This window comes from Phocoena phocoena, chromosome 14, assembly GCF_963924675.1.
Source record: "Phocoena phocoena chromosome 14, mPhoPho1.1, whole genome shotgun sequence".
Lineage (NCBI taxonomy): Eukaryota > Metazoa > Chordata > Mammalia > Artiodactyla > Phocoenidae > Phocoena > Phocoena phocoena.
Genome location: NC_089232.1, coordinates 70,316,662 through 70,342,691, shown reverse-complemented (window position 1 = coordinate 70,342,691; position 26,030 = coordinate 70,316,662). Strand labels below are relative to the sequence as shown.

General features: G+C 36.0%; 1 protein-coding gene across 1 annotated transcript in view; it reads right to left on the bottom strand.

The window, feature by feature from the left end:
- DTNB (dystrobrevin beta) overlaps window positions 1–26,030 on the bottom strand; it is a 221,397-nt gene that overhangs the window by 113,676 nt on the left and 81,691 nt on the right. Inside the window, exon 8 of the mRNA XM_065890926.1 lies at window positions 10,123–10,247. Coding sequence (XP_065746998.1) covers window positions 10,123–10,247 — 125 coding nt within the window. The remainder of the gene's footprint in view (window positions 1–10,122; window positions 10,248–26,030) is intronic.

Here is a 26,030-nt window from a genome sequence, read left to right as displayed (position 1 = left end):
AGAAAAAAAAGGAATCCAAATTGGAAAAGAAGAAGTAAAGCTGTCACTGCTTTGCAGATGACATGATATTATACATACAAAATCCTGAAGATGCTACCAGAAAACTACTAGAGCTAATCAATGAATTTGGTAAAGCAGCAGGATACAAAATTAATACACAGAAATCTCTTGCATTCCTATAAACTAATGATGAAAAATCTGAAAGTGAAATTAAGAAAACACTCCCATTTACCGTTGCAACAAAAAGAATGAAATGTCTAGGAGTAAACCTACCCTTGGAGACAAAAGACCTATATGAAGAAAATTATAAGACGCAGATGAAAGAAATTAAAGGTGATACAAATAGATAGAGAGATATAGCATGTTCTTGGATTGGAAGAATCAACATTGTGAAAGTGACACTACTACCCAAAGCAATCTACAGATTCAATGCAATCCCTATCAAACTACCACTGGCATTTTTCACAGAGCTAGAACAAAAAATTTCACAATTTGTATGGAAACACAAAAGACCCCAAATAGCCAAAGCAACCTTGAGAACGAAAAATGGAGCTGGAGGAATCAGGCTCCCTGACTTCAGACTATACTACAAAGCTACAGTAATCAAGACAGTATGGTACTGGCACAAAAACAGAAAGATAGATCAAAGGAACAGGATAGAAAGCCCAGAGATAAACCCACGCACATATCGTCACTTTATCTTTGATAAAGGAGGCAGGAATGTACAGTGGAGAAATAACAGTCTCTTCAATAAGTGGTGCTGGGAAAACTGGACAGGTACATGTAAAAGTATGAGATTAGATCACTCCCTAACACTATACACAAAAATAAGCTCAAAATGGATTAAAGACCTAAATGTAAGGCCAGAAACTATCAAACTCTTAGAGGAAAACATAGGCAGGACACCCTATGACATAAATCACAGCAAGATCCTTTCTGACCCACCTCCTAGAGAAATGGAAATAAAAACAAAAATAAACAAATGGGACCTAATGAAACTTCAAAGCTTTTGCACAGCAAAGGAAACCATAAACAAGACCAAAAGACAACCCTCAGAATGGGAGAAAATATTTGTAAATGAAGCAACTGACAAAGGATTAATATCCAAAATTTATAAGCACCTCATGCAGCTTAATAACAAAAAAACAAACAACCCAATCAAAAAATGGGCAGAAGACCTAAATAGACATTTCTCCAAAGAAGATATACAGATTGTCAACAAACACATGAAAGAATGCTCAATATCACTAATTTTAGAGAAATGCAAATCAAAACTACAATGAGATATCATCTCACACCAGTCAGAATGGCCATCATCAAAAAATCTAGAAACAATAAATGCTGGAGAGAGTGTGGAGGAAAGGGAACCCTCTTGCACTGTTGGTGGGAATGTAAATTGATACAGCCACTGTGGAGAACAGTATGGAGGTTCCTTAAAAAACTACAAATAGAACTACCATATGACCCAGCAATCCACTACTGGGCATATACCCTGAGAAAACCATAATTCAAAAAGAGTCATATACCAAAATGTTCATTGCAGCTCTATTTACAATAGCCCAGAGATGGAAACAACCTAAGTGTCCATCATCAGATGAATGGATAAAGAACATGTGGCACATATATACAATGGAATATTACTCAGCCATAAAAAGAAACGAAACTGAGCTATTTGTAATGAGGTGGATAGACCTAGAGTCTGTCATACAGAGTGAAGTAAGTCAGAAAGAGAGAGACAAATACCGTATGCTAACACATATATATGGAATTTAAGAAAAAAAAAAAGATGTCATGAGGAACCTAGGGGTAAGACAGGAATAAAGACACAGACCTACTAGAGAATGGACTTGAGGATATGGGGAGGGGGAAGGGTGAGCTGTGACAAAGCGAGAGAGAGGCATGGACATATATACACTACCAAACGTAAGGTAGATAGCTAGTGGGAAGCAGCCGCATAGCACAGGGAGATCAGCTCGGTGCTTTGTGACTACCTAGAGGGGTGGGATAGGAAGGGTGGGAGGGAGGGAGACGCAAGAGGGAAGCGATATGGGAACATATGTATATATATAACTGATTCATTTTGTTGTAAAGCAGAAACTAACACACCATTGAAAAGCAATTATACTCCAATAAAGATGTTAAAAAAAAAAAAAAAAAACTTCCCTAATGTGGGAAGAATACCTAGGTCCAAGAAGCACAGAGTCCCAAACATGATGAACCCAAAGAGATCCACACCAAGACATAACAAAAAAAACCCCTTAAATTCCTAGCTCATATCTGACAACAACAAAAAAGGAAAAAATACAGAAATAAGAAATTTATTGACAGAGGTATTTTTATAATCTTGAAGGGAGAAAATTAATTTTAAATACGAAATGGAAGCCAGAAACATCAAGAAAAAAGTTAACAAGTTTGACCATTAAACTAAAACTTCAGTAAGAAACTTTATTCTCTACTCTGAGAAAGATCAAACTTGAAATGGTCACAGATATACACACTGTAGCATGCTCCCTTTTTTTTGAAAATCTGTGAGCAAATAAGCATGCTATGTAAGAAATAACTATAAAGGGTGAGCCTACTTAAAAAGTTTAATTAGTGGCCTAGTTCAATCAAGTACATTGGTCATCCAGTCCCTATTCCCAACTCTCAACCTCCTTGGTAGATGGCATTCATCCAAATCAGGATTACTGATTTTTAGTAAAACAAATAAAAGCAACTTTAAGTGTCTGAAAATAATACCTGCAATGTGTAAAGACACCTGAAGTACAAGAATGTTGTCTACTTTTTGTCCAACCAAAAAAGGGCCCTTCTAAATTAATATAGTGAAACAATGATTAAAACAATCATGATCCTATCTAAATGAAATATTTTGCTGACTTTAAGCATTCAAATGTAGGAGCTACCTTCATCTCTAAGTGCAAAACAGCAATCTTTTTCTTTTTCCTGATCATGATTAAGAAATGCACAGTGGCCCACTCCTCACAATTTTCTCATCTATACTTGTAACTCTTTCCTAAGGAAGCCAGCCGAAAACACTGTACTTTATAAAACTGGCTTCTTCACTGTCACTCAAACCTATTTGCATGTAAGCAAAGTACTGTGTGAATACTGTTTGCACCTTGCATAATACCTGGAAGATCCTTAATAAATATTTGCTGAATGAATGGAAAATTTAAATTTCAGCAAGCATTAAGAATTGCTGTTCACGTATTTATATTTCAGTTGTACTCTATATGCATTTTTGGATGATTAATAGTGAATTCTTAGCTTGTTGTTCATACAGCTAAAACCATTTATGTTCCAATGAGGTGGTTCCATAATCTGATCAGATTCACAAGGAAACTTTTTCAAAAGGTAGATTCCAGGCCACCCCCAGAATAATGATTCAGTTAACCTAGAATGGAAGTAATCTAGTGTTCTATACTTTTAAAAGCTTAGTGACCCTGGTATCAGCCAGGTTTGGGAACCACTGGTATGTGAATCTATACATTAAAAAAAAATCTGTTAAACATAGAACCTCAAAGTTGAATGCGACTTTAAAAGTTGTCTAGTCAATCCAAATAGGATTAATTACTCAAAATTTCATCAGAATACAAAAGGGAAGCTATCACTGCATTTTCTGAGTGGTCCACTGACTATCTACATGGCTTGGGAATAGTTTAGATTAATAAATACCTGAACTATAAAATTTGAGTTCTAGGTTATACCTAGTCTGGAAATATCTAGTAAAGTTGAATACACTTATGGTATACATTACTAGAGCTGAACAATATCTGGTTCTCCTCTCCTTCCTAGGTACATGGAAGATGATCTATACTTGAAGTTAGTACAGTTGTGAAGGAAATGACACGTGTCACCAAATCACAGAAGAATTGATGTGAGGTCCCCACATGCTCTCTTCCCCAGCTGCAGTGACCAATGAGGCCTCGTGTTAAGATGGTAGAGCCAGAAACTTCAACTTCAACTGGTCTACCCGACCATGGAGCACTGTCCAGTGAGGAATCTCCAGCACAACACTTCGCAAACCACTTTTGACATGTTTGATCAGTCACAGCACCTTCTCCGTACACTTGCACAAATCTTTTTTGAGTTTCAATTGTGTTTTTACCTTTCTTGAAATAATAAAGCATAATATGCCAAAAATGTTGCTTTTTTTCTTCCATCTTCAATATTAAAATGGCTACACAAAAATTCACCGATTTTGATAAATCTTTTTTTAAAGGCACACTGATATGACAGCTGTCACATACAATCTAACAAAATTGTTTCAAATGAAGTTAAAGACAACTTAGTGCTACTAGAGCCATCTTATGGAGAAAACCAAATGAACCTTTTGGCCCACCCAATATCTATAAAGTAATAAGCTTACAGAAGACTATGCAGAGCATGACCATTTATATAAAGTTTTAAAATATGTGATTTTAAGATGTATATACATCTAGCAAAAGTATAAAAACATGTGCAGAGTGATAGATACCAAATAAATGTTAGTGGCTACTCTTTGGGAGAGAGAAACGGTAATGGGAATAGGAAGGACATAGGAAGCCACAACATTACCTACTAAGTTTTATTTATTTTTTAAAAAAAAGATCTGAGGGGCTTCCCTGATGGCGCAGTGGTTGAGAGTCCGCCTGCTGATGCAGGGGACACGGGTTCGTGCCCTGGTCCGGGAAGATCCCACATGCCACGGAGCGGCTGGGCCCGTGAGCCATGATCGCTGAGCCTGTGCGTCCGGAGCCTGTGCTCCGCAACGGGAGAGGCCACAACAGTGAGAGGCCCGCGTACCGCAAAAAAAAAAAGATCTGAGGTAAATACAATAAAATGATAAGAGTCAATAAAGAAAAAATCAGGTTTCAATTCTTAGCTCTCAGTCCTACACTGAATTCCTTACTAACAGAAACTGGAAATGGGGAGGCTTTTTTAATACACAGAGAAGAAATCTGAGGTCAAGTTCATCCTGAGACAATGGAAGTGGAAACACAGATGACCATGAATGCTCAGCAATTAAAGATGCCTGGTGCCTCTGAAAGAGAAGTGAGGGGCTGCATTAGAAAGAGGGGGGTTAGCTGAAAGTCTGCCTGTGACGTAGAACACATCCACCTCCTCCACCAGACTCCCCAGCAGCACACAGTCAGATGACTACTTTTTTTCTGGGCTGGTAAGAAACTAGAGCTTACCTGCTAGTGAAACTGGCCAGAAAGTCTTCAAACTCAGGCACACCAGGGAGAGGTGTGGTATGAATTAAAATGGAGAGATTAACTGAAAGTCTACACTGAACTACTGGATTCCCCAACACACTTCTTCTGGTCAAGATGTACATAATCCTTCACCTAACAACTGTATTCTAGGTATAAAGAAATTCTTAGCCAGTTCCATTTGGGGAACATCTGAGGCATTTACTGCAGCATTATATGTGGAGGCAGAGATCTGAAGGCAACCCGGGTGTCCATCCCAGGGAGAATGGATAGGCAAAACATGGTTCACATACCACTTGTGTAAACTTTAAAAAAAGGACATAGAAAACAATACCTAGTTTTCAAGAACAGGACTGCTCCTTGTTGTAATCAAAGGATATACAATAAGCACATTAGAATGGTTAGCCGTGGGGGAAAGGGTGACTAGAGTGGGATGTCACCCTTAAAATCCAGCTTACAATTTATAAGAAACATACTGAAAACCTAAGGACACAGAAAAATTGAAAGAAAAAGGATGGGAAAAGTTATACCAGGTACATACCTAGCAAAAAATCTTAAAAGATGTTACTAGCAGATAAAATATACTAGAGAACAAATAGAATTATTAGGAATAAAGGAAGTCACTACTTAAGAATAAATTTTTAACTTCCTAGTGAAATATGTATAATTTTGAACAAGTAAGTAAGGCTGTAGAAGATTTGAGTAACATGGTTAACTAATTTGACTTAATTGACATACATTCATTTACTATAAACTCTGTACCCAACAAGTATAGAATAAACGTTTTCAAGTTTACTTGGAACATAATAAAAACTTGATCATATACTAGATAATAAGCATGTCTCAACAAATTTGAAAGAACTGAATAATACAGAACATTTTTCAGACCAAAATGAAATTAAATTAGAAATTAATAACAAAAAGGTAACTAGAAAATCCTCATTTGTTTGGAAATTAAGAAAGTATACTTCTCAAAGAAGAAATAACAGAACTTAGAAAATATTTAGAATTAAACAATAAAAAAATTACATAATAAAACTTGGACATTACTCAGGTAGTGCTTAGAGAAATTTATAGCCTTAAATGCTTAAATTTGGGGGAAAAAACCTAAAATGAGTAAGCTAACCATATCTTTAAATAAGTTAGGAAAAGAGTAGCAAAATAAACCCAAAGAAGCTTTAACGAAAGAAATAATAAAGGGTGGAAATAAATGAAATTTTTTAAATACAATACATACAATAAAAGAATCATCAAAACCAAAAGTTGGTCCTCTGAAAGCCTAACACATTGGACAAGCCTATGGCAAGATTTTTCAAGGAAAAAAAAAAAAAGGAAAAAACTATAAATATGTGAGAGTAGGAATGAAAAAGATGTTAGCACAGATACTATAGATAAATATTATAAACTTTGTGCCAATAACTTTGAAAATTGGATGGAATTGACAAATTCCTACATCTATAAAATGTTCCAAAGTGACTCAAAAAGAAATACAAAATGAAAATAGTCTTATACTTTTTTAAAAGACTTGTTTTTTTTAACGATTAATGGAATTAATAGTTAAGAATCTCCCCACAAAGAAGGCTTAAGGCACAGATAGCTTCACTGGTGAATTTTACCAAAAATACAAGGAGCAAATAATTCCAATCTTAAATGAGCTCTCCCCAAAAAATATAAAAAGAGAGAATTCTCCTCAACTATTTGAAGACAGCAAACTGGGCAAACTTTGTCCTAAAAACAAACAAAAAAAAAATCAAGGGAAATTACAGGACAATTTAACTCATAAACATAGAAAAAAGCTAAACAAAATATAAGCAAGTGAAATCTAGCAGTGTATTAAAAGGAGGGTCAAATTATGTTTATTCCAGAAATGTAGGGCTGTTTAAGAAACAGTTAATGTAATTCACTCTATTAACAGAATAAAGAAACTCAGGCTATCATCTCAATGCAGAAAGTCTTTGATAAAATTTGACATCATTCATGACAAAAAGAAAGCACTAGCAAACTAGGAATAAAAGGGAACCTCTTTTATCTGATAAACAGTTTCTACAAAAAACCAACATCAAAAGACATGCTAAAATGAATGCTGAAGTGTTCTCTTTGGTATTAGTAACAATACAAGAATGCCTATCAGACCATTGCATTCAATATTGCACTGGAGGCTCTAGCCGGCATAATAAAACCAAAAGAAAAAAACATGAGTATATTTAAAAGCATAAAGAAGGGGAGGGAAGACAAAAGGCAATCATTATTTGCAGGTGATATAATGATTTATAGAAAATCCAAAAGAATGTGAGTACAAATTGCTAGAATTATGAACAAGTTACACAAGAAGACTACATAGTGGATTAAAATACAAAAGCAACGTGCGTGTCCAACACCAGCAACAAACTGTTAAGAAACATAATTCAAAAAAGATACCATTTTCATGACTGTACACATTTGCCAAAAATCACTGAATTCTACACTTAAAGTGGGAGCATTTTATTGCATGTAAATTATATCTCAAAATAACTGCAGAGAAAAAGGCACCATTTGCAACAGCAGCAACAAATGCGAAGTACACAAGAATTAATTTAACATGTACAAGACCTTTCTGAGGAAAAATTATAAAGCTTTACTAAATGGCACAAAAGGATATTTAAATAAATGGAAAGACATAACGCATTCATGGAATGGAAGACTTAATATTATAAAGATGTCTGTTCTTCCCAATTTGATCTTTAGATTCAATAAATCTCTGATCAAAACTCCAACAAAATTTTATGAGGGACTCAATAAGCTGATTCTCAAATTTATATGAAAGAGCAAAGGGCAAAGAATAGACAAGACACTCCTAAAAAAGATGACTTAATCCCTTACAGTAATTAAGATAGCATGATATTGGCCTAGTGATAGACATTTTGACCAAAGGAACAGAATCAAGAGCCCAGAAACCAGACCGTGCATATTTGCAAACTTCATTTATGACAATGGTGGCATTGTAGTTAAGTGGGGAAATGACAGATTATCCAAAAAATGGCATTGAGACAAGTTATTATTCAAATGCAGAGAGAGAGAGAAAACTGGATATTCCACATCACACCACACACAAACATTTGTTCCAGATGAATTAAAGACATATGTAAAAAGGACATCTTCAAAGCTTAAAAAGAGAGAGAAATATCACTACAATGTTGGAGCAGGCAAGGTTTTTTTTTTTTTTTAATTCAAATGAAAAACACTAACCAAAAAGGGAAGAGGTTAACAAATTTAACCAAAAAATGGATTACACACAAATAAGTAAAATCTACTATGGAACACAGTGGGAGAAAAGCCTATTTTTTCCCCAGGAAGAAGAAATCAATGGGAAACTGAAGGAAAAACAACCACAAAAACAGTACAGGAAAGTCAGTCCAGTTATAAAGTCAACAGGCACACTTTTGAGCAATCTGTGGTATATAAGAAAGAAGATCCCACTGAACTCTGACGAGAACAACTGCACAGAGATTGTGACACTGGAACTAAACAAAGGGTACACAGAATGACCGCACACTGCTTGACTTTGTAATGAATGGAATTAACTTAAAATGCTGTTATTTGGTTTTCAACTTTTAGATTGAGCCCTTAATAAACCTCAGAAGACTTAGTTATGATCATAGGAGAGAACAGAAATATTATCAACTTTGATAAAAGTAATGGCACAGATGACAGAAGTTAGGAGGCAAAGGGAGAAGGGAGAAGCAGACAGGTTAAAACTTCCTTCGTTTACATAGTAGAAGTCAAAAGAAGTTACAAGAAATAGAAGTTTAAAAATTACATTCAAGAGTACAAAGGTAACTAATTTTTAAAATGGTGATATAATTATGAAAAGATGAGATGGGTTGATATGTAGAGTTATAAATGAGGTTGGTCCCTTACACCACAGAAGGAATTCAATAATGTCCAAAACCGATAAGCCAAGAAATGGTGCTCTGAATATATTATTTAGCGATATGGAGGTATCCATTAGGAGATCTAAAAACCCAAACAAAGCACAATGCAACTGGGGAGGATGTGCTGCGTTTTGTTATACGTATTGTTGTATTTTTTCTGTATTACTGAATTTTTAATCTATATGTGTGTATTGTTTTAATAAATATAAAAGTTTTGAAAATTATTGAACGAAAGAGAAAGAAAAGAACTCTAAGAGCTCATTTAATCAAACTATGTAATTTGAGCTAGGTAAAAGAAAATGGATGTCTACTGCAACAGAAAAACTTCTAAATACCTGAGTAAGACTAATAATCAAAAACCTACCAACTTTATCTAGCAGAGTATACTTAATATCATTATTTAATTCAGAGGGAAGAAATCAGTTTAAACGCTGAATCTTATCCTTCATTGTTTCTCCTCCTCCTTACTTTTCCTCTTCATTTCTCTAGCTTTTTTGTTCCCCTCCAGCTTTCTTTTGCTTAGCAAGAATATTTAACTGAAAATAAAAATAAAACACTAGTTTTATTTATACAGTTCAGTCTTGTGGTTCCTAATTTTCTCTCAATACAAAAAGAGCAAATTAGGTTGATTTTCATTTCCATGTGGTCTAAACTAACTTTTAAAATCTCTATGGTCATTAACTGTTGTAAAGAAGAAAAGATCTCTACTGCTGATTTAAGGGAAGAACACAAATAACAAAAGACAACCTTGTTAAACCCAGCACACTGATTACTCTTAACGTATTAATTTTCTGAAGGGGACCGCTACGTAACTTAGGCTTCAGGGCTCAGGAGCTAGGTTTCCATGCAGATATTTATGATGATTTAAAGAGCTGAAAGCTTTAAGTCTTAAGATCCCCAAAAGTAAAGTAAAAACCAGAAGGTGAAATGTTCATGTTAGGTGATATTCAGTTTTGACCCAAAAGAATTCAGCAAGGTTTCCATTTCAGTATAATCCACATCTATCATATACTTACACTATATTTGCAAGGTCAAGTGGTTTCTCTGGTTGTTCAGGAAAAACAGGATGCGGAGGTTCTCTGGTGGGTACACACCCCAAGGATTTACTAATTGCATGGCTCAGCTTCTTTGCAGGGGATTTCTGTGTCAAAGTAGAAAATACGGAAATAAGGAATTGAATTTTCAAAAGAATGAAACAGAATTTTAACTCAGTGATGAGAGCTGTAGAAAATATCTTTGCAAATACAAGCTAAGTTGCATTACAGTCACCACTACTGAGCCTTGCAGAAAGGAACCTACGGTAGTTTCAAGGGGTTGTTTCAAGGTCGTTTGTGGCCCTTCGTTTCTGTCCTAACTCCCTCATTTCTACTATGCAGTCACACTATCCAGTTAGTGTTAACTTGCCTTTTGAACATCTCTGTGTGCCCTTTGCAGGAACTCCTTCTTTTGATGCTTCTGGATCATTCTGGTAAGATGTTATAGTTAATTCCCAGATCAGAGTCAGAAATTCTTGCTAGACTAAAATACTAAAAGGTTAAGATAATGCTGAGAGCTCACGGTTCTTGAATGTTAGCAAATTAGCTGACTAACCCACATCCCCCCAAATATTAAGAGAATATTCCCCAAATGAACATGAAACAGAACATTTGGTGTTAGGGGTCTGGCTATGTATACAGATACAAATGAGTGCACTCACATGCACAGGTAACATCAGATCTGTGACTCTAAATTATGATATGCTGAAGGTACAAAAATAAGTTGGCATACTAATACATTTCCTGGATAAGGTAGAACAATACACACTAAATCCAAAGACTAGCAGGCCTAAGGTATAATAGTAAATATGCACAAAAGTAAACAATATGCCACGACTAAGATATGTAGAATATGAAACCCATATTTAAAGGACACTTTTAAAAAAATTAGTTTATTTATTTATTTATATTTTGGCTGCGTTGGATCTCCATTGCTGCACGGGCTTTCTCTAGCTGCGGTGAGCGGGGCTACTCTTTGTTGCAGTGTGCAGGCTTCTCACTGCTGTGGCTTCTCTTGTTGCAGAGCACGGGCTCTAGGCGTGAGGGCTTCAGCAGTTGTGGCACACGGCCTCAGTAGTTGTGGCTCGCGGGATCTAGAGCGCAGGCTCAGTAGTTGTGGTGCACGGGCTTAGCTGCTCTGCAGCACATGGGATCTTCCTGGACCAGGGCTCGAACCCATGTCCCCTGCATTGGCAGGGGGATTCTTAACCACTGCGCCACCAGAGAAGGCCCCCAATTCCCTTTAAATAATACTGTTATCTGAGATTTTCTTGGCAGGATACTAGTCACAAAAAAGTTTAAATATTTCATTCTTCTGTCTCTGCAGTGTATTACCGTAGTACTACTTTAATTAGAAAATAGACCTTGTTTGCAGCTATGTGTCTCATCAGTAGCACATCTCCACTTAACTTTTATATGCTGCCTACATATATTTTAACAGAAAATAAGCCAAAATCTATTTACCTTTAAGACTATATAGGGAAAGTTACTTAATACCTTGTTTCTAACAGACTGAATAATACCATTCTCTTCAGAAACTTCATATATTGGCTCCAAATCACCTACCACCATCCCCTTCAACACATTAAATTCTGGGGGAAATCTATATGTAATCTAATTTCCTGAAAATTATATGAAGCTACACAAAACAGAAATTCTGAACTTCCCCACAGCTGCTCTCCATCATCCCTTTGCCCAATGACTGGCTGTAACATGACTGATTCTTCTTCCTCTGCTCCATCTTCTACACTGCCCCAGACATCATGCAGTCTTCTGCTTAAAATCTTGCAAAGGCTGATAATCATTTATAGACTAAGATCTAAATCCACGCCATCACAGCTCACTTAGGAGCTTTCATATCCGGCTCCCCACTCTGTCCTCACCTCTCACCCCACATCAGCATAAACACCAAGCTGCTCAGTTAACCCACTGTACCATGTTCTCTTAGATCTCTGTACCTTGGCACGTGCCTGAGATCTCCCTTTCCCAATCTGTTTCTCTGTAAATTTTCTGCTCATCTCTCAAGGCTGCTTATTTGCAAGCCTCCCTTCCCCTATGAAGACTTTCCTCACTGCTCCGTAAGTCGGCACCCGTCTTTCCAAGCTACCCACTCGCCAAGTACACGTTTCCACTGTGGCACTGTTCCAATACTGTGCTGAACTTTTAAATTTACATGCCCATCTCTGTTAGACCAGTGGTCTTGAAGGGTAGGATCTACATTTTACTCATCGGTGTATTTCCAGAACCTGACCTACACCAGAATATGTTATTTGAATAAATTATTTGCCTAGATGAATTTTCTAGATTGCTTTTTCCTGGCTAAACCACATAAGCTTAATTTTTTTGAGAGTTATGATATGAGTAGGAGACCATCAGAGGACATCAGAGAGTATCTTAATTCACCTTTACAACTAAACACTACATGTGTAATCCATATACTCATTTCGCAATTTTTTGCTACATCTGAGAACCACCTGGGCCATTAATTCATGCAGTCTATGTGAGACGGATTATAATAGCCATGAAATCACAGGTTTCATGTGTATATTTTACCATAAACATTAAAATAAGACTGTTAAAATAAAAAATGTTTCCCTTTGTATCACCTAATATTCTCTAGCAGCATGCTTGTTGTGCTTTCAAAAATACTGCTCCAAGTCAAGGTTTAAGATTAGATCCCATTTCAAGTCTCAAAAAGAAAGAGAGAAAGGTAAAATCAATACATCAAAGCCAATTCCACGTAGAGTACATCAAGAGATGCTTGATATGTATGGGAAGGAGAAAAAGACTGGAAATAAACGTATATAGGAATTATCTAAGGGCTAGGATCAAACCAAAAAGAACATTATCCTGAAAATTTAAAGATAATGCACTCAATTAGGCTGTCTAAATTGGTAGATAAATGATTTCCTTAAAAAGACCTCAACGCATGAATTACAATATGAGCCTAAAGTGATTTCATTGTGGAGCTACGTTAGGAAACTAAGATTAACTAAGTGTGTGAGCAAGAGTTCGAAAACCACTATAAGTGCCGAGACAGGGACAATACCTCTTCTGGCTACTCGGCCCCCAGGACAATGCCCAGGACTTGGTAGTCAGTCACTAAGTATTTACAGAAGTGCAGACAGTGAGGGAGGAAGAAAAGCAATCCAGGTGTAGGGACTGGTGACTCCACACTTCGTTTAAGCCACTAGGACAGAGATGTTCTGACAGGTCTTTGTACCTTTCCCCTCACTTGAACCCTCACACTGATATACAGGGACACCTTAACCTAGAAAATCAGATCTCCTCCAAACCCTCTTAGGCAATGATTTTCAATCTTTGTGCATTTTCAATACCTTCATCCACTTTACCTAATTTCAAAACATTTCCTACCATCTCTTAAAAATATTACAGGTTACATAATTCAAAAAGAGACATGTACCACAATGTTCACTGCAGCACTATTTACAATAGCCAGCACATGCAAGCAACCTAAGTGTCCATCGACAGATGAATGGATAAAGAAGATGTGGCACAGATATACAATGGAATATTACTCAGCCATAAAAAGAAACAAAATTGAGTTATTTGTAGTGAGGTAGATGGACCTAGTCTGTCATACAGAGTGAAGTGAGTCAGAGAGAGAAAAACAAATACCATATGCTAACACATATATATGGAATCTTAAAAAAAAAAAAAGGTTCTGAAGAACCTAGGGGCAGGACAGAAATAAAGATGCAGACGTAGAAAATGGACTTGAGGACACAGGGAGGGGGAAGGGGAAGCTGGGGCGAAGTAAGAGTAGCATGGACACATATACACTACCAAATGTAAAATAGATAGCTAGTGGGAAGCAGCCGCATAGCACAGGGAAATCAGCTCGGTGCTTTGTGACCACCTAGAGGGGTGGGATTGGGAGGGCGGGAGGGAGACGCAAGAGGGAGGGGATATATGTATACATAGAGCTGACTCATTCTGTTATACAGCAGAAACTAACAACATTGTAAAGCAACTCTACTCCAATAAAGATGTTAAAAATAAATAAAGTAAGGTCACCTTGGAAAAAAAATTACAGCTTACATTAAAAAAGAATACTTCAAAAGTATATAAAATGTGGGTATACAGTCTAAAAAGTGATAAAACAAATACCCATCTACCCACTCTTCTGCCTGAGAAATATACCATTATGGTCACTTGGAAGCCTGGCTGTGAGCCCTTATCTAATACAGCCCACTCCCACCATACCCGCACCTCTCCTGGTTATCAGTATCCTGGATTTTGTACTAATTATTTCCTTGATTTTACTATTTTAGCAATTATGTACTATAAAAAATACATGATTTATTTAATACATGCTTAAAACCTATAGATTTACATATGTATTTTTTCTGCAACTGGCTTCTTTTACTCAAAATTATGTTACAATTCATCCATGTTGATGCATATGTTGATAAAATTCACTCATTTTTTCATGGCTTGATTGTATTTCATTGCTCAGTTACATCATAATTTATATATTTGGGTTGTTTCCCTTTGTTCCCTCTCAGTCACAATGCTGCTATAAAACTTTCTTGTCCGTGTCTCCTGCTGGCCATGTAAAAGAATTTCCTAAGAGTGGAATTATTGGGTCATAAATTATGACATTCAGTGTTACTAGGCACTGCCAATTTGCTTTTACAAAGTGGTTACGCTAATTTCCACTCCCATCAGCTATGTGAGGGACTTCCTGACTCTACATTCTGGCCAACCCTTGTTACAGTCAAATGTTCTAACATTTGCCAATCTGGTGGGTGACAAATGTTACTGGGCTTTTAATTTGCAATTCCCTTATTACTAGAAATATTGAGCATCTTTTCCAATGTTTATGGGCCATTTGTATTTCTTTGTCTGTGAAATGCCTGTTCCTGTCTTTGGCGTAGTGTTTCACTGGGTTTGTCTTTATCTTACTGATTTGTAAGAGTTCTATATATTTTTGTATTTTAACCGTACAGAAGTTATATCTTACAAACAACTTTCACTTTAAGGTTTTTCACTCTACTGTTTTTAATGAATGGTCATCTTTAAATACACAGTAGTCCCAATTTATTAATCTTTTCTTTCTTATTTTGTGCCTTTTGTATCTTAAGAAATATTCCCCTCCCTGATGTCATAACGATATCCTCCCAGATTGTCTTCATTGTTGCATAGTTTTTATCTTTCATATTTAAGTTTGAATCTACTTAAAACTGATTTCTTTGATAGGTATAAGGAAATAATCCAATATGGATAATCAGTTGCTTCAGGATCACTTAATAAACAATCCACTCTTCTCCTACAAGATAGATATTCTACTTCTATCCCTGTACCAGTATCATGATGATTTAATTGTTACAGTTTCCTCTTATCTTTTCAGGTAGTACCAGTGCCCCAAACTTTCATTCTTCATTAGGAGAGTCTTTGTTATTCTTGACCCTTCACACTTCCAATTAAATTTTACAATCAGTCTGTCCATTTACCGCAAAAAAAAATCCTGTTGGGATTTTGATGGGAACTGATCGAATATACAGACAATTCTGGAGAGAACTGACATCTTCATATGTCAGTTCACACACTGAACATTCCTTTCTGTGAATATGTTCATCCCCTCATGTACTTAGCCTCTTTTTTTTGGCCACACCACGCAGCTTGCAGGATCTTAGTTCCCTGACCAGGGATCGAACCCGGGTCCTTGGCAATGAAAGTGCGGAGTCCTAACCACTGGATCCCACTAGGGAATTCCCCTAAGCCTTTTTAAATATCTTTCAATAAAGTTACAGATTCTTGTTTATAAAGGATATATGTATCTGTTATTTATTTCTAGTTATAGAAAGATTTTATATTCAGAAACCTTGCTCTCTTATTTTTAAAACTTTTGGTAAAATACACATAACATAAAATTTACCATCTCAACCATTTTTAAGTGTACAGTTAAGTAATGTTAAGTATATTGGCCATTTATATATCATCTCTGGAGAAATGTCTACTCCTTTAAACAATTCCTTTAGACCAATTTTTTAACGGGTTATTTGCTTTTTATTGTTCTTAAGTTATAGGAGTTCTTTATATAATCTGAATATGAGCCCCTTATCAGATATATGATATGCAAATATTTTCTCCCACACCATAGTTTGCCCTTTTACTATGCTGATGTGTCCTTTGATGCACAGGAGTTTTACATTTTGATGTAGTCCAATTTATCTATTTTTACTTTTATTGCCCCTACTCTATTTTAATTCTAATGATTTGGAGATTCTTTCAATCTTTCTACATTAACAGTCATCAGTAAATAATGATAACTTTGTTTCCTTCCAATTAAAATACCTTTTATCTCTTTTCCTTGTTTACTCTGCTGCTTTAGGACCTCCAAGAAAATGTTGAATAGAAGTGGTGATAGCAAGCCTCCTTGTTTTGTTTTCAATCTTAAAATCTTAAGATTTCAATCTCAAAACAAATACTCCTGACATTTCATCAGTAAATATAATGGATACTATGTTTTTATAAATATCCTATATGTATTAGGTTAAGGAAATTCTTCTACCCCTAGATTGCTAAAGTGCAGTGTGTGTCTGTGTGGATATGAGGTTTTAATCACTGTTTTACATGTCTTTTGAGATGATTACACAGATTTAATCCATCAACTTATGAATATGGCTAAATTATAATAATCTATCTTTAATTGCGGGAATAAAACCAGTGTGATTATGATCTTTTGTATACACCGCTGAGTTGAGTTTCATAATACTTTGTTTAGGCTTTTATTTGCCTTCATTAGAATGGCTTGTAATTTTCCTTTCCTGTTGTCCTCATAAGGTTTTGGTACCAAGGTAGTTCTAGCCTCAAACATGAAATCAGAATGCTCATTATTTTTTCTAGAATTTGGGAGATTTTTATAATACCGGAATTCTTTTCTTTGAATGTTTGTTGAAACTTATGTAAAGTCACTCAGGCCTGGTTGTTTCCTTTGTAGAAATATTTTAAGCTACTAATTCAAATTCTTTAATGATTATACTAATACTTGCAGGTTTTATTCTGTCTTGAATCAGTTTTGGAAAGCAAGGTTGTTTTGTTCATTTCAACTAATCTTTCAATAACCAATGTACGGTTGTTTTCTTATCTTTTTGTTATTGATTCTTAGCTCAAATGCACTATAATTGACACTAATTCTTTTCTGAGACTTCATTTAGGTGGTCAAGTTTTGTGTGTTTGAAAAGAATGTGCAACCATTAACTGCTGGATACATTTGAATTTTCTACATTGTGTTTTTTGTCTAATGATTCTAACAATTGTTGAGAGAAGTGCGTTAAAATTATCCAGTTTAATAATGTATTTTTAATTTCTTATTGTGCTCTTATTTTTATTTACACATTTTAAAGCTATGCTATTAGTTGTATATCTATGTATAACTGTCAATTTCATCTTTTTATCTTTTGTAAACTTTACCTCTGGTGAAGATTTTTTTATTGTAATAAAATATACATAACATGAAATATAACATTTTAATCTCTCTCCTAAAGATTTTTGCCCTGAAATCTTATTTTCTGAGGTTAATATAGTTTCACCAGTTTTCTTTTGGTTAGTTCTTGGCTTGGTATGCCTTTTTTTTCTTTTTTCTTACTGAGATATAACAGACATACAGCACTGTATAAATTTAAGATGTACAGCATAATGACTTACACACATTATGAACTGATTACCACAGTAAGTTTAGTGAACGTTCATCACCTCATGTAGATACAAAATAAAAGAAAAAGAAAAAAATATTTTTTCCTTGTGATGAGAACTCATAGATTCAAGCAGAAACATAAGCCTATTAAATCCCCAAGAGAAGTCAGGAACCTCCTCTAACTCATTTAATGTAAACATTTTACCACCGTCTTAAACAGTATCTGTACTCTCATCCTGTAACTTCAAATCCTTTAACTCTAACCATGACCCAACTATATTAATGTCATAGTTAATTAGTACTTTAGCTGCATCTCATTTTAAGACCAATTAAATTATTAGTCATTATTATTTACATATAGTGCTTATTTAAATTTACTCGCATTTGCCAATTCTGCCGTGCACCATTCCTTCTTATGTTCCATTTCTTCCTTATTGCTTCAATTCATTTTTTCCCCAAAACATATCCTTTGTTAGTTCCTTTAGCAATGGTCTATTGGTGACAAACCCACTGAGACTTTTTCTGAAAATATATATTCCTTCTTTGCTCTTAGATTAGATAGGTATGGAATTCTAGGTAGACCTTTTCATTCTATCCTTCAAATCCTTCAATTGCCTGTCACATTTTCCATTTCCCTATATCTGTGTTCAATATTCTGTATCCTGGTTAATTTCCTCAGACTTATTTTCCATTCCCTAATTTTTGCTGTAGCTGTCTGTAATCTGCTATGTAACCCCTCTATTGAGCTTAACCTTATTATTTTTTATTTGTAGAAATTCAATTTGTTCCTTTTTCATCTTGACTTGTTCCTTTTTGAAATGTCACTATTCCTAGACTTACTCCTTTAATTTTTAAAGTGTACCATTTTCTGAAGTCCTTGGCATACTAAAGCTACTGTTTGTTGTGTTTGCTGATTCTCCCTCACAGTAGATTGTTTTATAATAGGGTTTGCAATATTTGATGACAAGCTCACCTTTAGCAGAGACTCTTTTTTTGTATGGGAGCCCTATTTGTACTATCTCTGGGCCACTGGAATATTTTTAGCCCCTCTTTCACAAGGAGGCAGCCCTTCTCAAGCTCCAGCTTTTACAAAAATACCAGTTCTACTCACCTTGAGTGGACCCAAGTTACATTTCCTACTCCATGGAGGCAGTAACCCCAACCACTGGCCTAAATCCAGTATCCCATCTGATAAATCCTGGGGACATCACAATTTGGGGTTTAATTTTTGATAGCCAGGAATTTCTCTTTTATTCAAGTTCAATTCTGCATTTCAGTTTTGTTATTATATTTCATCCTACATGCATGTTTGTCACTGAGGATGGGAGGCTACAATTAGCTTAGTCTACCTTTACCCTGAACAAGATGCGAAGCTATTGGAGTGTACTGAGCAAGCAAGGATCTGATTTTTAACAGGATCATTCTGGCTGCTATACTTAGAATAAACTGAAGGTAACAAGGGCAGAATCAGGAATACCATTTAGAAAGCCTCGGCAGTAATTTGTAAATGTATAAATTTATACACATATATACATACTTAAACATGCAGTGTTATCAAGAGCAGGACAAACAGGCTTATAACTGATACCAACTCTTACAAATTATACTTTTTAGCATTTTAAATTCCCCACTTGTGTCCGTTCCAATGTTGTTTGCCTTGTTTTGTCTCATACTAATATTTTATACTACCTTTTTCATCCCTTTATTATCAACTGTGTATCTTCTCTGAAATAGCATGTGGTTTTTGTCGTTTTGATAAATCTGAGAGTTTTTATCATTTTAGTAGGTGAGTTTAATTCACTTTCATTTACTTTAACTACTGCTATGTATGCTTAAATGTATTCCTAGCAACTTATTTTGTGTTTTCTATTTTACCATGATTTTCTTTTTCTCTTTTCCTGTCTTCTATTGGACTGGTCAAGGTTATTTTTGCTACATTTTTTCTTCTAATAGTTTTAAGGTTTATATTTTATATCTAATTCTTCAAGTGGTTACCCTTAAAATTTTAATGCATATTTAAAATTATAGTTTCTTACAAGTTAGAATTAATTACATTTTATTATCCTCCTCCTGAAATCTTTAGTGTGCTTTTAATTCCCTTTATCACTCCCCCAACCACAAATTCCATGTTGCTATTTTTGTTGATTTAAGTTACAACTTACTAAAAATCGTCATATATTTTATAACCAATATTTATTTATATTCAATATTGTTTTTGATTTCTCTGCTTCCTTTTTTTCCTTAAATCCCATTACTACCTTCTTGGTTCATTTTTTTTCTTACTGCAGTGTATCTTTAAATAGTTCTTTCAGCAAAGGTCTTTCAAAGTCCTTAAATTATGAATATGTTATTGTAGTGTCCTTGCTGTTGAAAGACAGTTTGGGTGAGAATAGAATTTTAAGTTCAAATTTATTTTCTCTCAGCACCTTGAAGACATTCTGCTGTTGTTTCTCAAAACCAGTGATAAAGTCTAATGTCATCTGGATTCTTATTCTTTTGTAGACCATCAGTCTTTTCTCTCTACGGTCACCTAGGAATTTCTCTTCATCATTATCACTAGGATGTATGCAGGTGCTGACTATGCTGTTTCCTTTTAAAATGTATTCTTCTTCAGTTAGTAGGCCTTCTACCTAAGGGCTCATACTTTTTCAGTTTTGGAAATTTTTCATACATTATTTCTTCAAACATTGTCTCTTGTCAATTTTCTTCGCTTCCAACTCCTATTAGATAAATGTTGGAACTTCTACACGAATCTAAATGCTTCAATCTTTGTTTCATACTCTCTCTCTCTTTTTTTTTTTTTTTAAAGGATACTCTCTTACCTCTTGATGCTGAGTTTTGGGAGAATCTCTTGCCCTGATCTTTCAGCTCAATAATCTGTTCTTTAGCTATATCCAGTTTGCAATGCAGCCCATCCGGTGAGTTTGTTTGACAACTACGTTTTTCATTTTCATTATTTATAGTTTCATAACTTCCACTTCTTGTATTAATCATGAAAGTCTATCCCTGGTCCTCTAAGAAAATTAGATTGACCTATTTTTAAAGTTTCTTTCTGACTGTTCTACCCCACAGAGTGTAGTTCTGCTGTTTATATTTCACTGTGCTAAGCTTCCTCTGGGTTTTCATGGCCGTGTAAACATCTCCCATGGGACTGCTCACTTGCCGTCTTAGCCAATAGTGGCATCCCAGCCAGAGGCCGCATGCTGAATCTGTTCTGACAAAATCAGCACAGAGCTTCAGGGTCCTGGCAGTAGTGATGGCTTCAAACAGGCAGTGTAAGCAGTTCCTTTCTGCAACTTCTCCTTTAATGTACAACTCTTTCACTTAAAGATGTTTTATTGCTTCAGGTCAGGAATATTCCTTTTCTTTTCAATCCTGAAAGGGAATTTATTAATCAAATTAATTTTTTATCATTTCTATGGGTTTGGTGCAGAAAGGGTAAGAGGGAGTATGTGTTTGGTCAACCATCTTGAAACTGGATCTACTGCTTCTCTAAATATCATTTCCCTGCATTCTCTTTAGCTTCTTTCTGGAGTTCATATTAGATGGCATTCTTCAATCTAGCTTCCATGTCTTAACTTTTTTTTCGATTACTGTATCCTTCTGGGATGTGCTCAGGAACAATTCTCTGCTCCAGTATCCAGCTCACAAATCTGCTCTTAAGCTACAGACACAGTTAATCAGCCCATTTAATGAATTCCTTATTTTGACAATCAAAATTTTAATTTCCAGTATCAATACTTAGTTATTTTTGGTAGATAAAATAACTGCTCGTATCTCTCCAAGAGTTCAACTGTACATATTTTTAAATCTAGTTCTACTTATTCTATGAATTCTATGTCCAAAATAAACTCTTTTGTTATCTCCTTTGCATGGCAGTTTTTAGTGATTTTTAATGAAGTGCTCATCTTTGTAGTTAAGGCTCTCTGTTGAGACAGTCTACACTATCTGGGTGCACTGCATACCTGGAGGGGAGAAGTAGGACTTGTTTTCAGAGAGTGAAGGAGGGACAGAAGGTGACACCTCATGGAAAAGCTTTGTAGTCAGTCTTATGAACATGGGACCCCTATTCTCCCGGAATTCACCAAGCACCTGGACCCCAGCCCTGCCTCTCCAACCTAAGGTCCTATGTACACTACATCTGCCGGCGACACCTGCATCACCAGGCTATAGTACCAGAGTCACTCTGTCACTTGCCCTGAGCTCCTCTCAGCTGCCCATATCAACTTTCCAAGCAGGAACATTCTAGATGCTACTCCTATCCTGAGAAGCAATAGTTTCCTGCCCTTGTTTTGAAACAAGGTTTTCTTTTGTAAACTGATCCCATACACTTTTCATGGGGGTTCTGCATATCTGGGACCTGCTGTGGGTTTTCCTTCTTTTTTTCTCCTCTAGTGTACTTGCAAATTATTTTTAAAATTCTAATCTATCATTTCTAAGTATCTGAGGCAAGATGGAAAGGTGATAGCATGTCCTCAGACCATCACCCTGAAATGGAATTCCCAGTTCTTTTTTGTTTATTAAAGCTTATTTAAAATATATTTTGAAAATTCATAATATCCCTTATGATATATTATTTTTTAAAGGATTCAGAATAACTGCTTTAGAAAGTAAAAAAATTACAGTTGCTAAGCTCCAGTTGAACTTAATTTGTAAAGCTATAATTTTGACTGATTAATGTATGAGAGAAATGTAATCCATGTAATTTTTATTACTCTTCCGAGATTTGAGAGTATGAGCTCTCTGACAGTTATGAGAATATAGCTAGGTAGAATAAAAAGTAATCAGTTCACATATGGCTTCTGAAACATGCTTATAAATTACAACCTCTTGACCCACAAAAAAGGAACCACCGTTATCTCAAATGGTTCAATGATAGCTGAGGCTGGAGTTATGTAAAGAACAGCAGTAACTTGGTTTCTGAGCAGCAAATCGTTTCAGCCTCCTTTTCAGGAAAAACAAAAAACAAAAAAATTCCAACAAATACAGATTTGTTGGAATTCAACATCAACAGACTGACACTGCTAGGTGTGCCCTGACAGCCAATATAGTATTTATGGTTCCATACAACCAACCCTGGGTGTGGGAGGGGTACCCTTGAATTACCGATAATTGCCACATTAAGCATAAATAAGTTACAACTGAAAAAGCTGTGAATGTGTATAGGCAAAAACAAAGTTCAAGGCCAGACTTTGCTCCTAACTGAGCTGTGATATCAACCTGGCCTGGCATCCCATTTTGTGTTGGAACTCTTACCAGAATGTACAACAGGGGAAATGCTGCACTGAGAATTGGACTGCCCTTTAAAACATCAGTTTGATGACATGGACAGAATTTCCTTTCTCAATAGCTTTAACTGGCAGTTCATATTCCCATCTTCTTCAAACAATTTGTTAAGAGTTTTGTTGCTCCGTAAGAGAATTAAAAGTAACATATTCCTTACAAATGAAGATGTGAATACATAGTAAAGCTCATACACTGCTGGTGGGAGTGTGAAGTAGTAAAGCCACCTTGGAGACAATTTAGTAAAATCTAGTAAAAGATACACACTCCTCTGGACTAAGGAATTCCACTCCTAAAAATTACCCTAGAAAAATTCCCCAGGCTGCACAAGATGACCTGTACTAGAAAATCCACTAAAGCTTTGTTTGGAAAAGTAGAAAATTAGAAACAAGTTGAATGTCAATCAACAAGAGAATAAATAAAATGTGGCATATTTATAGAATTGAATTTTATATGGCATTGAAAATAACCATATCAACATGGAGATCATTTTATAAACAATGTAGGTGAACAAAGGAAGCTGCAAGAGGATATATGTAATATGACACTATTTTGATAAAGTTTAAAAATATGAGAAACAATGCTATATATATATATTTTTTTCTTTTTCTTTCTTTTTTTTTTTTTTGCGGTACGCGGGCCTCTCACTGTTGTGGCCTCTCCCGCTGCGGAGCACAGGCTCCGGATGCGCAGGCTCAGCGGCCATGGCTCACGGGCCCAGCCTCTCCACGGCATGTGGGATCTTCCCGGACCGGGGCACGAACCCGTGTCCCCTGCATCGGCAGGCGGACTCTCTACCACTGCGCCACCAGGGAAACCCAATGCTATATATTTTAATGGCCACATACACATGTGTAATAAAAAATATGAAAATATCATATGAATGGAAATATTGAGTACTAAATTCAAAATAGAGGTTACCTCTGAGGAGAGAGGAAAATGGGTATATACTATGGACCTCTTTCCACATCTGAACATATAAATCTACTTCACTTATTTTGACTGCTACACAGAATTCCACAGTTATAATTATATATATATATATATATATATATATATGTATGTATGTATATATACCATAATAAATTTAGTCATTTTGTTACTGTTGGAGATTTTGGCCGTCTCTTCATACCAAAATCCTAATATACTTGATGCAAGGGTCTTTGTGGGAGAATTCCTATATGGGGAATTGCTGAGTCAAAGTTTATATGCATTTAAAATTTTATTTTTCAAATATTGTATCAATTCACACTCGTACCAACAATCTTCTAGAGCCCTCTTCTCTACACTCTTGCCAAAATTGAATATTATCAATCTCTCACACTTTTTCGAGTCAGGAAGACATTCCCATGATCAAAAGTAGTTTAAAAACTGGAACAAGTGGGAGATGCCAACTTTATAATGTTCTTTAACAAACACAGGGGTATATAGGCTAATAACATACTAAGGAATTATGAGATAATAGAATATACAGACAAATGAACAGATAATTATAATAGCACGGTAAGTGCCTTAAAAGAGGTATTCAACGTACCACAGCAGAGCATGAAGAGACATATAAATCAGCTTGGGGATCAGGAAAAGAGGCCATGGCTGAGCTGAACCTCAGAGGCTGAAGAGAAGTTGGCATGGGAAATTTGGGAGGATGGGGAGGAGAGGAGACAAAGGGAGATAGAACAACAGATTCAAAGACATAGAAGTAAGAAAATATGGTAGAACAAGCAACTGGAAATAGTTCAATACTGTCATAGTGCTGTCTATGAGTTAAAGCCATACATAAAAGTCCAAGTCCAAAGACAAAACTGAAGACGCTTTCAAAATGTTACTCCATAAGATAAAACCCCAGTGTGTTACAAATCATCTCTGATTTAGAAGCTGCTTCTAGAATACATTGAACAGATAGTTCTCTGGCCAAATGCAGCAACAGATTGCATGGCAGGATAGAATGAGGAAGGAGAAGTGTGACCAGTACTTCAGGTCTGGGTAAACAAAGGGTCTAGTCAGCTAAGACAAAAAGGAGCAGAGCACTTGAGTATGATGGAAAAAGATTTACAGGCAGCCAAAGTCCCACAAAAGGGAGGCTGGAGGTTGGAGAGAGCATGAAGGTTGGAAAACCAAGAAGACCCACCAATTGCTTCTTTGTATAGCAGCACTCTCCGGGGCCTGGAGCAGAACAGGCACTAGAAATGTTTACTGAACGATTACCAGGGCAAAAAGCTCTTTACCAGGGCCCCTGGATGATGGCACCTGGGCACCCGCTATCTCCAAAGGCTGTCACAAACACTGCCACAGGTGAAGGCAGGAACGGAGCCAGAAGTCAATTAACGTCACACATGATACAGATGCCCCATAGCCAGGAACCGAAGACCACCACCACTATTACTTAGCTCTGAAACAGTGTTTCCCAAAACTGTCTGAAGATTAAAAAATTCCTGGGGTGTTTGTTTCAAAATGAAACAAAACAAAACAGATTCCTCTAACTCAACCCAGACCTACTAAGTTAAAATTCCCAAGGGTAGAGACCTGGTACTCTGTATATTAAACAAGCTGACCAGCTGATTCTTTTCAAGCCATTTTGGGAAGCTCTGATCTAGAAGTTCTTGCCAAAACAAAAAGGTTAAAAAAAAAAAACAAAGGTATAACTATTGGAAAAATGATTGTTACTGTTTCCCACAGGCAATATAGTTATCTACTTAGAAGTCTAAGAAAATTGACTGAAAAAATTATTAGAACCATGTGTTGACAGAAAAGCTAGTGAGACTTTAAGATGGAAATGTCCATAGGGCCACTGAATATAGGAGTCTTAACCTGGACCAGAAGCCTCGGCTGGAATTAAAAAACTGCAGAGGGGGCCTTCCTTGGTGACACAGTGGTTAAGAATTCACCTGCCAATGCAGGGGACATGGGTACGAGCCCTGGTCCGGGAGGATCCCACATGCCGTGG